The sequence below is a fragment of the Balaenoptera acutorostrata genome, chromosome 8 (assembly GCF_949987535.1).
Source record: "Balaenoptera acutorostrata chromosome 8, mBalAcu1.1, whole genome shotgun sequence".
Taxonomy (NCBI): Eukaryota; Metazoa; Chordata; class Mammalia; order Artiodactyla; family Balaenopteridae; genus Balaenoptera; species Balaenoptera acutorostrata.
Genome location: NC_080071.1, coordinates 26279067 through 26291560, shown reverse-complemented (window position 1 = coordinate 26291560; position 12494 = coordinate 26279067). Strand labels below are relative to the sequence as shown.

The window sequence follows — 12494 nt, the reverse complement described above, 5'->3', positions numbered from 1 at the left end:
ATTTATTTTGAAAGACTCCAACAACCCCAAATCATTATTTTCTTTGTATGATCCTAAGCTTGTATCCTTCAGGAATTTATTTTCCTTTCTGGTAGCAAATAATTTTAGCATTCATGAAATGCTTACTTCCATCCCATAGCTTGGTTATCGTTTTTTAAAACTCAAAATATCTATGTTATTTTAATATACTAAAGATCATGGTGAGCTATAGTCTCTTCAGTAATGAAAAATGCTTAGAATTAAAAATTTGACACTCTTTTCCCCAATAATAAGCTACTTAATTTAATATACTAAAGTAGTGATACTCTATTTTCATACTCAATTACTTTATTATTAAGAATACTTAAGGGGCTTCCCTGGTGGTGCAATGGTTAAGAATCCGCCTGCCAATGCAGGGTACACGGGTTCGAGCCCTGGTCCGGGAAGATCCTACATGCCACGGAGCAACTAAGCCCGTGAGCCATAACTACTGAAACTGTGAGTCTGGAGCCTGTGCTCCGCAACAAGAGAGGCCGCGATAGTGAGAGGCCCGTGCACCGCGATGAAGAGTGAGAGGTCTGCGCACCGTGATGAAGAGTGCGAGCCACAACTACCGAACCCGCGTGCCAAAAATACTGAAGGCCGCACGCCTAGAGCCTGTGCTCTGTAACAAGAGAAGCCACTGCAATGAGAGGCCTGTGCACCTCAACGAAGAGCAGCCCCTGCTCGCCACAACTAGAAAAAGCCCGGTGCAGCAATGAAAACCCAACGCAGCCAAAAATAAATTAATTAATTTAAAAAATATTTTTAAAAAAGAATATTTAAGAAAGGAGTTCATTTTCATGGTGGAGACTAGTTGAAATGTCACTATTATAGTTAATACAGAAAAGATTTTATATGAAGCTGAGAAATAAATATTTTTAATCATAAAAATACTATGATACTAAAAATTAATAATTTCCCATGTCACTACCATTCATTACCTGATGAAATGTTTAAATCAAATAAACGTTTAAATCAAATAAATTCTATTTTGAAATTTTTATACACCTGTTTACTTGAAATATAATTCCCCCTAGAACTATAATTAAAGTAATATAATTTAATTAAAATTGATGTAAATTTATATTATTCTAATAGTTATAAATTTAAATTGGACTATGATTTTTCTATCATTTTCCAGAAAAATGAGTCAACGGCAAATCTGGAGACTGTACCAATCAGAATTCTTGGCTGCAAACAAACAAACAGCAGCACCAACAAAGCAACATGATACAGCAAAGGTAATCATGGGTTCTTCAGCTGAGGCCTTAACTGGATTTTGTGACTCCCTTCCTCCACTACACTTTCCTTGCCTTCAGTTTGAATCTCAATGGGTCATGATTCTTTACCCAATATGGTGAGGGATCTGAGCCCCTGGTAGCCTTGCTTAAATCGGATTGCAGTATACTGACATTTTCTTCCACCCACAACTGTGGCAGTAAGTCTACTTTCCCTTAAGCGGAACTGACAAACATAGTAACACAGCAACAACAGTAATAATCTTTTCTCTCTAGTTTTTTGTTTTTGCCTGCTTCCATAGGGCATGAAGAACCCAAACTGATTAGGTGCAGCCTTAGCTTCCAATTCAATGGAATTCCAATCCTCATGTTCCTATTCCATCAGAATCCAAAATCAAAAGGATAGAAAACAAACAATTGGCCAGTGAGTTAGTAAATATAATCCTGAGAACCTCCATTCCAATTTTAAACCCTACAATTCTAGACTTGGATATTCTGACCAAGTGGAAAAAGAACTCCATGTGGCAATCGTTTGTTCAAAATGTAAACCATATCCTGCAAGAAAACACATCAACCCCCCACGCTGTTGACTCTCGGTTAAGCTTATCTGACTCAGTGACTAGTTTCTTCTAGTAATGGGGTATGCAATAGTATCAATGAATCCCTTGAATATTAACCCATTGCCTTCCTTGTTTCCTTAAAAAAAATGAGTTCCTTTAAACTGAATCTATTTAGTGTGGGGTACCATCGCCTTGCATAAGGCAACCAATTAATCTACAGATGGTGTAATGACAGAGAAGAATGATCAGGGAAAGCAAAAACAAATTCAGAATAAATATCTACCGCAATAAGGAAAAACTGCTGCTCGCTGCTCCCCATCCCATAAAGATGATAGGTATTCCGTGTAGACAACTTGATATCAAATTGTTCTTTGGTCTCTCTAGGTATAATGCTTTTTAGAAGGCCATGATCAGTTACTGATACTAGAAAATGGAGTGTTCACTGTAGCCGGATGGCCACTGATGAGAGCTCCATGTTGTTGAAACCGCGGATAATCTTCATTCCCTCTATGATAAACATTTGGTTCACGAATCCGCTGGCATTGCTGAGAAAGGAGGTTAACCTATATTTACTGAGTGGGTCACCTTATCTGTTCAACATACCCTTTCCCCAAACTCCCTCCATAATCTCCAACCCTGCTCTTCCCAACTGTCTGGCCATCCAGCTAGTTCATTAGCCACTGAGTTGGTATAGGTTCTTGTTCTGATTATCTTTACTGCATATAAAATTAACCTACAATTTAGTGGCTTAAAACAATCATTCTATTATGATCATGGATTCTGTAGTTAAGGAATTCAGGTGGAACACTGGGGATGGCTTTCCCTTGCTCTATGATGTCTGCTGCCTCAGCTAGGAAGTCTTGAGTCTGGGGATGACTCAATGACTATGGGCTGGAACCATCTGAAAGCTCCTTCACTCACATTTCTGGTACCTAGACTGGGATGACTCAAGGACGAGGACTGGTGACTGAAGTAATTACATGTGGCCTCTCTTGGCAACCACATAGCATGACAGCCACAGGGTGATAGGATTTCATTCCCAGGGACCACAGGAAATAAGTTAATTAGCTGTTTCACTTTTGCCTAGTAGAATAAGGCAGATCTAAATTCTATCTCTAAAATGACTAGAATTTTAAATTCCTTCACCCTCAACAAAGCCAGATAAAAGCCCTGGATCCTGCCAATTTCACCAAGATTCTGTGCTGCAACTCACTACGGGTAACAATTTCTGTTTATATCGGGGTCTTGGTTGCACAGCAGAAACTGACTCTGATCCTACTAAACAGAAAAGGACTTCACTGGAAGAAAAAAGGTTGGCTCAGACAGTCCATAAGAGGGCTAAAGAACCAAGCTCAGAAAAGGGCCCTGAATTAGAGACTGGGAAGCAGAGAATGTAGCTAAGCTCATATCTCAGGATCAGCCTGGAGAGAACATCTCCACGAACAGTGCCCCCACTGGATCCTGGCTGCCGCTGCTAACATGAAGACCTACCACCGCTGTGACTGACTTCACTGTTCAGTCACCTCCAGAACAACCCCTAACTACCCCTGATTTTGTCACTTTCTACAGATCCAACATTCCCATATAGAGCTTCCTGCTGGCCAAACTTAATGACATGTCTGCTTCCTAGCTCTTGGGGTGAGAAGAGGGGATGAATGCTTCTTCTAGTTCCCCAGAGGGAAGTGGGACTCTGCGTCACCACATTTACACAACAGGATTCCTACCAAATAAAAACGGGGCTTAGATTACAGGCAGACAAAAATAAAGCACATACCTATTGAACATGCTTAATCTGATTATTTAATAATTAAAATGAATGAATGGGTGAATTAACAGTAAGACTTAATTAGTTCAAGCAACTACTTTAATAAAAAGAGCCCCAAGCTTCTAGCCTTGATGTTGCTGTGTGACTGGGTAAATCATTTAACCTCTCGAGTTCTTTTTTCTCATATATAATAAGAGGGTTTGGCCTCTGATCTCTGATTTTCATTAGAACTAACGTCTTTTTAAAAATTATTGTCAGTGTTATTTGCAGGGGCTCATCCACATGGTGGAGCCATATGCCTAGGACTTGGCAGTACCCACTGCACTAGTTTTTATAATATTTAAAAAACTCTTAGTGAACCAAGTTGGCTAATTTTTTTGAAGTTACAAATGGATTGTTTTAATGTGTGTATATAATGAAAGATTATTGAACAAAGCTTGGTGAAATTTAATGGTTATGCATCCAATTTTCCATTTTGTGTGCAGAAATTTGGGGATTAAAAAAAATTTTTTTTAACATTGTCTCATTTAGTTTTCTGAACTCCAACACAGTTTCATCGTCTGGAGATAGCCTATAGCCTGGAAAACAGCAAATTCAAGAAAACACCCTTCCCAAAAGAGTATGGGTTCTTGGTATAGAAATCTTTTCATGAGAGACTTGGTTCCAAGGTTCTCCACGAGGAAATGTGGGTACTTTCCATTTAATTCTCTCATCTGAGTCATTCCTTCAGTGGCCTAGATGTCACCTCTGAGGATGATTCAACCTTTTCAAGACAACACAGAATCTTTTCTATCCTCTTTGGGAAAGATCACAAATATGCTTCGGAGGGAAAGATGATGACATTCCAGATTGTCTGGCTTCCCCTTTCACAGTGATTCTATTAGGGAGTCTCTCAAGCTTATAGGCAATCCCCCTTCATCCATCTTTTGGCAGCCCGTATTGAACCAAGACCAAATCTTCGAAGACTTAACTCGTGGTGGCTCCCACAGCCCATCCTTCACAACCGAGCAAAGTCTTGTAAGTTCAGAGAAGCATGTTTGCACTTTGGGCAAAAATATGATTGGCCAAAATTCTGCACAGTTTGCTATACCATAGGATGGATCCAAATTTCCAAACAGGGTTATGACAGAAAGATCAGACAATTGGAATAGGCATTCAGAAATGGCTGCTCATCTAGCAACATGAAGTTCCCATCCTTGGGGACTTTTGGTTTTATTTACCCTACTTGAGTCATGTCTGTGTAAGGGAAATTCCTAGTGAGGTCCTGGATGTGACCACTGGGTGTGCTCCAGTCTCCTCAAGCCAGCACCAGGTCAAAACAGGACCTCATTCAGTGAAGCTTACAGTCAGACTGGTTCCCTCAGTCTTGCTGTGGGGCTGGCTCCATGGCTACGGGGAAGCTCGCACAGCAGGAATATGCGTTCAGAAGTTGCCTTCCAACCAGCTACATTAAATCCCCATATTATGGCAGACAATGGCTGTTATATTTCATCACATAGACGTAACCAAAGATTACTGGTTAGTTGAAGATTTAATACGAACAGATGATGGGTAAATTTCACAAGTAACACAGTGTTGTTTGGAACATTTTCATTTTCTCACCAACATTACAAAAAAAAAAAAAAAATCACAGCTGAAGGGACCAGTAATAATGATCTACTTCATGAGCGGATAGAGAGAAAACTCAAGAGGAGAGTAAATGTTCACACTTGTACTGTGTTAAAATTCTTCACACAGGGCCTGGCATAAAATGATCATAACAGTGAACTAACATTTGTGTTAGTTAACTTTACGACATGGACATATTATTACATCTATTTTTAGGGAGGAAAATTGAGGTACAAAAAAAAGTTACATTGCCTAAATACATACTGTTAGTTAGAGATGGGCTGACGTTTGAACTCAGGTCTTTTCTTACCACAGCCCATGGACTTAGCCACACTACTCTGCTTGTGATGGATGCAGGCTGAATAGATATATTTTTTAAATAAATACGCTAAGCACAGAAATTATAGAATACATAACGCCTTCTTGGATTATGATTTTTTTTTTTGTTTTTTGTTTTTAAAGTACTCTTTTCATATCAGAACATTTAAAACCCCACATTTGTTTATTTATTTATTTTTGGCTGTGTTGGGTCTTCGTTTCTGTGCAAGGGCTTTCTCTAGTTGTGGCAAGCGGGGGCCACTCTTCATCGCGGTGCGCGGGCCTTTCACTATCGCGGCCTCTCTTGTTGCGGAGCACAGGCTCCAGACGCGCAGGCTCAGTAGTTGTGGCTCACGGGCCTAGTTGCTCCGCGGCATGTGGGATCTTCCCAGACCAGGGCTCGAACCCGTGTCCCCTGCATCGGCAGGCAGACTCTCAACCACTGCGCCACCAGGGAAGCCCCGGATTAAGAGTTTTTAAACCTCCTCTTCATTCCTATTATATTCCTATAATTTTGTCAATTTATTTTATTAGTGTCTCGAATTCAGTTTAGCAAAAATATTCTTCCTAAACTTTAATAAAATCTGTTGGTTAATATAGACATAGCTTGCTTTGTGTTAACTTTTTGTACATGAAACTGTGTTGACCTTTGATGTATATACTGTATAGTTGTCAATTCCCAAGTTTAAGTATATGTAAACGAAAACAAAATCTCTTGTATTTTTTAAAAGGTTAAATGAAGTGACAGAGCACATTGATGACCTATGTAAATACAATAGATTTGCTGAAGGGACTGTTTCAGTGGCCTTTACATACTGGTGTCAAGTTCAACCAAACATGGTAAACTTGTTCCAAAAATACATGTCATTTTTAGGGGTCACATTTATTGCTGAAATGACATTCTTATGTGCTATAAAAATGACAGTCATTTTATGTAGACCCCTTTATTCATTTGCCACTATTCTCTGTTTCTTTTTAGGATTTCTGAGGATTTTTATTTCCTATTGTATATCCAAACCAACCTTACTGTGTCCCTTAAAAAGAACTTTACAGAGAAGCATCCAGAAATTAATAAGTAAGCAATAGAATATTTTAGATAAGTTTTACAGACTGTTCAACTGTCACATATGCCAAAAAAGTCACTGTTTTTTTATATAGACTGGTAATTGACCTGATAATCTGTGTAGGAAGTGACTTGTTTTATTCACTTACATATTTATATATTATACCATTATACAGGCATCCAGTGCTTTGGGGAATGAATACTTACAAAATAATGTTAGTTAAAAGGTCTTGTCAAGTAAGATGAAACTTATTTTAGTTGCAAAATCAGGGGTTGGCAAACTTTTCTGTAAAGGGTCAGATAGTAAATATTTTAGGCTTTCCTGGCCATATGGTCTCTGCTGCAACTCCTCAACTCTGCCATTGTAAAGAAAAAGCATACAAATAGTGCGACTGTGTTCCCATAAAACTTTACGGACACTGAATTTTGAATTTAATTTTTACATATCACAAAATATTATTCTTCTTTTGATTTTCTTCAACCATTTAAAAATGTGAAAAGCATTCTTAGCTTGTGGGCCCTCCGGCTGTAGTTTGCTAACCCCTGCAATAAACAGTGAAATCAGACGTAGGTGAATAACAAAAATCTCCCAATGAAATGATTTTTTAAATGTTAATGATAAAGGGCTTCCCTGGTGGTGCAGTGGATAAGAATCTGCCTGCCAATGCAAGGGACACAGGTTCGATCCCTGGTCTGGGAAGATCCCACATGCTGTGGAGCAACTAAGCCCGTGCACCACAACTACTGAGCCTGTGCCCTAGAGCCCGCAAGCCACAACTACTGAGCCCGCACGCCTAGAGGCTGTGCTCTACAACAAGAGAAGCCACAGCAATGAGAAGCCCACGCACCGCAACAAAGATTAGCCCCCGCTCGCCGCAACTAGAGAAAGCCTGTGTGCAGCAACAAAAACCCAACACAGCCAAAAATTAAAAAAAAAAAAAAGTTAATGACAAAGATACAAAGATAGTGGCATTTTAATTAGTATATTTGCTTTTGCTTTTAATCTCTGCTAGGAATTTTCATCTTCTTTGTTACCCCTTCTGAATTTCCAGTGTTTTCTAAATCCACTATCTTTTCTTTTTACTATCGGTCAACCATTTTACCCTTGATCCTGTAGTCTTCAAAACGTGCACTGATTTGCTATATTCTTACAATTTATAATAATTGATAACAATTATTGAGATAATTAATAACAAAGAATATATTAGCTTCCTCTTTATCCTTGCCCTGATAAAAGTTGTCATTTTATATGTTTTTAGGTTTTCATAAATGCAATAAGTAGTCCTCTGTCTTCTTATTAATATAAAATTTTCTTCCCTCACATTTCTCTTTAAAGAGAATTTTGGCTCTTCTAATAATGATGTAATCTAAAATGGGGATTAATGGCTATTAATAACATTGGCCCTGAACATAGGCCCTTGTGGAACTGGTCAGAATATGGAAGACCAGAACCAGAAGTATAGGCAGGATCAAAAGTTGGGTGAAGACCTGAAATAGAAACACACAAGGATAACTGTTTTAATGATAAGGAGGTGAAGATGTGATACTGAAGGAGAGTTCAAAGTTGGCCATACATCCAAGGAAAAAGGACAGGCACATCACGAGAATAAGTGACAAAAGTTCTAAAAGTTCAAAGGTGACTTTTTAGAGATGGACCAGGCCACTGGTCAAAACTAAAGAATACTAATTAGTTGACATTTTAATACAGATTTTGGGTAAGATTCATAAACAACATAGTGTCTGAAAAATGTTTGTTTTCTCATAACATTATCAATATTACAAAAAAAAAAAAACAAACCCTCGGAGCAGAAGAGAAAAGATCACTAAGTATGAACAAGCTGATGAGCTGATAACATCCATATTACCAGCTGATAACATTGGTTTGGCAGCTGGTAATATGGATCCTTAGCTAGAGAGGCCAAGGTTCAAATGTATGTGAATGGCAGGCATTGCACGGTGAAAAGCCCAAGTGTAGAAACTGGCACAAGAAGTAGGAAAACTAGAGACAAGGTAGAAAGAGGAATGGGATCAAGGAAGATATTCACAACCTGGAATCTGAGTCATCTATCAAAGATAGATTGAAACTTGCAGGGAACAACCTGAATTTTGAGTTCCTACCAGCATTGGGAGAACAGTCACAGATGAGGTTCTTCTGCAGAGGAATTAGAATGGCAGGAAAAGAAGAGAGAGCGAGCTGTACTATAAACAACATAAGGTAAGAATGAAGTGACACCATAGTTAGATTACATACTTTTTATAAAGTGAAACCTAGGTCTTTCAATTTATTCATTTAATGTATGTCACTATTCAAATTATGTGTCATCAGTTAGAGATTAGTTGATGTTTATTTTAGTCATTTTAATGAAAAATATGGTCATGGAAAATGCATATTTGATTGTGTATGTCCTAAAATCCGGTACTCATGCCTGTTTGGAGAAGTCCATCTGGTCACATACTTGGCCTCACACCTTAACGACCCAACACTAAGTCCTGTCCTAGCCCCTGAAACATCTCTCTACGCATCTATTTCTTTCCTCCCGGTTGTCTCAACTTAGTTCAGGTCTTTGTCTTATTTCACTTGGATTACTGAAATGTCTTCACAAATTCTCTCTTCACTCTGGAGCCAGAATGATCTTTACAAAACAAAAATTACCTCATGCCCCTTCCCATCACTTTTAAAAGCCCAGCTCCAATTAACACCCAGCTGCACAACTTTGCTAATGAACTTTTACGTCTCCATGCCACACTTTCATTATCTATCAATACAAAATCAGGAGTAGTAGCAGTACCTAGAGCATATACTAGTTACAAAGACAAAGTGAGATAAATTTAGAACAATGAGGAGCCCACATTTCTGTAACTGAAACTTGCAGAAATGCATTACATGTTACTCTTATTATTGAGAATGGCATCCAAATTCCTTTGTAGGGCATTCAGCACCCCTCATGATCTTGCCCTTGCTTTCCTGTCCAGCATTAACCCTCTTCACTCTCTGTACCATTCCCTCCTTTGCACCAGCTAGGCTCTGCTTGAGCTATACTGAACTACTTGCAGCTATTTTGAACCTTCCATTCTTTCTCTTGGATTAGGGTCTTTGCACATGTACCTGTTCTATCTGGAAAGTCCCATCTCGCATAATTTGCCTAATTAAATTCTATTCTTTTTTAGGACATAGCTTCATGGTCATCTTTGCAAAGACTTTTCTGGTCTCCCATGCCTGGACCAGCTGCTCTTTCTGCCTAGATGCCCTGTGTACCTGTGTTTTCACCTGCCTTCCTAAAGATTCACTGTAACTGCTTGCTTCTTTGGCTTTCTCCCCATTTATCCATAAGATTCTTGGAGGCAGAATTTTCTGAGGGCAGAGCCTATGACAGTGCCTGGCACATAATGCACATATAATAAATATTTGCTGCCTTCATGAGTGAATAGGATGGCATAATACAGTTGTTACTTCAAAAGTGAAACAAAGCAAAACATATTGGTGACAATTATATAAAAGTCCTATTTGTTTCCTTCCCAAAATATTCAAGTATGCTGGAAATATGTAAGTAAATGTGGCATTTGGAATATAAATAGGTCTTAAGTGAAAGTTTGTAATCATTATATAGCAAGCATTTTAAAAATGTACTGTAAAAATACACTTAATGTTACAAGCTGTAAATTATTGAACCAGATAGAAAAACTCAAATTGGCAAACAAATTATGTTTCTATTTATAATTATTTCTTACTTTTTTTTGTTTTTCAGTTAGGGTTTCTCTTTTAACTTTGAGATAAACATGTTCACTGAGCTTGGCTTACTCGACTGTAACCCAGGACTGACTGAATTGAAGCACACTGGGGAAATACAAATATATTTTTATTCATCATGGCAGATGCTTTTTGAAACTTGAATTGTGAGAACAGAAGTTCAGTTAATGTGTTTTTCACTTGTTGTTCTGACACAAAGAGGCCAAATGACACAGTGGAAAGATCCTCAACTAAGTGTCAAGAAAAAACCTTGTATTCTAGTGCCCTCTTTGCCACTTAAAATAGCCTTGTGACTGTGTGTCATTCAATATCTCTGAGGTTTAGATATGGAAAAGAAAGACATGTTGTAAGTGGCACAGCAGGGGTGGTAGAAAGTCTCTGATATGTACATGCCTGGGGAGTCCTGGTTTTGCCACTAATACTTGGGTGACCACTGAACCATCTGTTTTCATTTTCTCTTTCACTCATTTACATACTGTAAGTGCTCAGCATATACTGACACTTTGTTAGGGGATTCAGAAATAAAATACATGGTTCTCATCTAGAGTAGCTCAGAGTTCAGTGTAAAAGACAGAGATCCAGATCTCTGATAATATCATCTCTAGTCACACATCCCAAACATTTATGTGCATAAGAATCACCTGTGGATTTCCTTAAAATGCAGATTGTGATTCAGTAGGTCTGGGGTAGAGCCTGAGATTCTATATTTTTCACAAGTTCCCAGGCATAGAGACTGTGGACCAGTGGACCACAGTTTGAGGAGCAAGTTCATTGGGATATAAACAGAGAGATGCTGAAGGAGCACAGAAGAAAGGAAACTAACTCAACCAGGAAGGCTCCACTGAAAAGGGAGGTATTATATGCATATGAGTAGAGGGAATATTTTATAAAGGACAGAAGTGTGAATGGCTATGATGTGGGTGTGGAAGAAAAGATAGCAAATTGGTGGAGGCATGTGGCAGGGAGACCAATTTCCAGGAAGTGCAATAGTCCACGTGGGGGATGATGAGGACCTAAATTACCTTAATTCTTTCATCTGATTATTCGTAGCTCAGTTTTGCAAACGGGGTGTGGTGAAGAGGGCCTCATGAAGGTGGGAATAGTGTGGATGAAAATGAAACAGATTTCTCCCAATATATTTATGAGGTAAAAAATAACAGGACCAGATTTCTGATTGAATGTGGTTGAGGGTAAAGGATGAGGCATGCAGGGATGTTTGCATCTCAGGTGACTGAAAAACAGGGTTATTTTTTAACTCAGGAATTCAACAGAAGAAGCAGGTTTGGATTTGGTGGGGGAAGTGAAAAGTGAAGATGAAGTGAGTTTTGAACACATAAAATTTAATGATTGGGAGACAGAAATTCATGTCCATTTAAGTGTAAAGATCCACTGTTGCTCTCTTTTCTTAAATCCATTGTCCTTGAATGATGCACAGAGTTACTACTTTCTATTTAGCAATAAATAAAACATCTTTGAGAACGAATTAACATTGTACACTCATCTCAGGAGTCCCTTTAGGGATTTTCTTTTCTCACTTATAAATTCTCTTTGTGTATCCTTAGAAGTTGACTATTATGACTTATAGTATTAATTTTTTTTTCTGAGTACAACATTTTTTTATCTTGCCCATGGGTGGGTCATATAATACAATTCATTTTCTATGTCTCTTCCTCTTAATTGTTGCTGCATCGTTTCAGCTGTTTTTGTTGAAAAGTGATTATTGACTTTATTTTCTCCTTTGACACTAACATTTTATTTCTCATGGGCTTTATCCGATTATACTTCAGACTTTTAAAATAAGTCATTCTGAAATAATCTTTCCTGAGTAAATTCTCTTTGGAAGTCCTATAACTTATAGCTTATATACTAAAGTTGAAATTTATTACTTAATATTTCCCCAATATATCATGAAGTATCTTGCCCCTTCACCTGTGCTGATATTGTGTTGCCACACAACCTTCAAAACCTAGTTTTCTCTTTCAAGATCTTTTAATTTTTCAAGAGAAGTAGAAATCTAGATTTTTATTTGAAGTCTACAGACCTTAATGATGTTGGCTCAAATATTTTAAAAAATACTATTCATAGTTGTTATGGTTTGATCTGTCAACTAAAAAGATACGTTGAATTCTTCACTCCAGTGCCTGTGGATGTGACCTTATTTCAAAATAGGGTC

General features: G+C 38.1%; 1 protein-coding gene across 2 annotated transcripts in view; it reads left to right on the top strand.

Moving 5' to 3' along the window:
- Positions 1 to 12494, top strand: part of GRB14 (growth factor receptor bound protein 14) — a 178101-nt gene that overhangs the window by 12593 nt on the left and 153014 nt on the right. The window contains exon 2 of one of the 2 annotated variants that reach the window (XM_007183191.1): positions 1163 to 1262. In XM_007183191.1, the coding sequence (XP_007183253.1) occupies positions 1167 to 1262 (96 nt within the window). In that variant the 5' untranslated portion in view covers positions 1163 to 1166. Of the gene's footprint in view, positions 1 to 1162; positions 1263 to 12494 lie in introns of those variants that run through there. The other variant, XM_007183190.1, reaches the window with a different exon arrangement.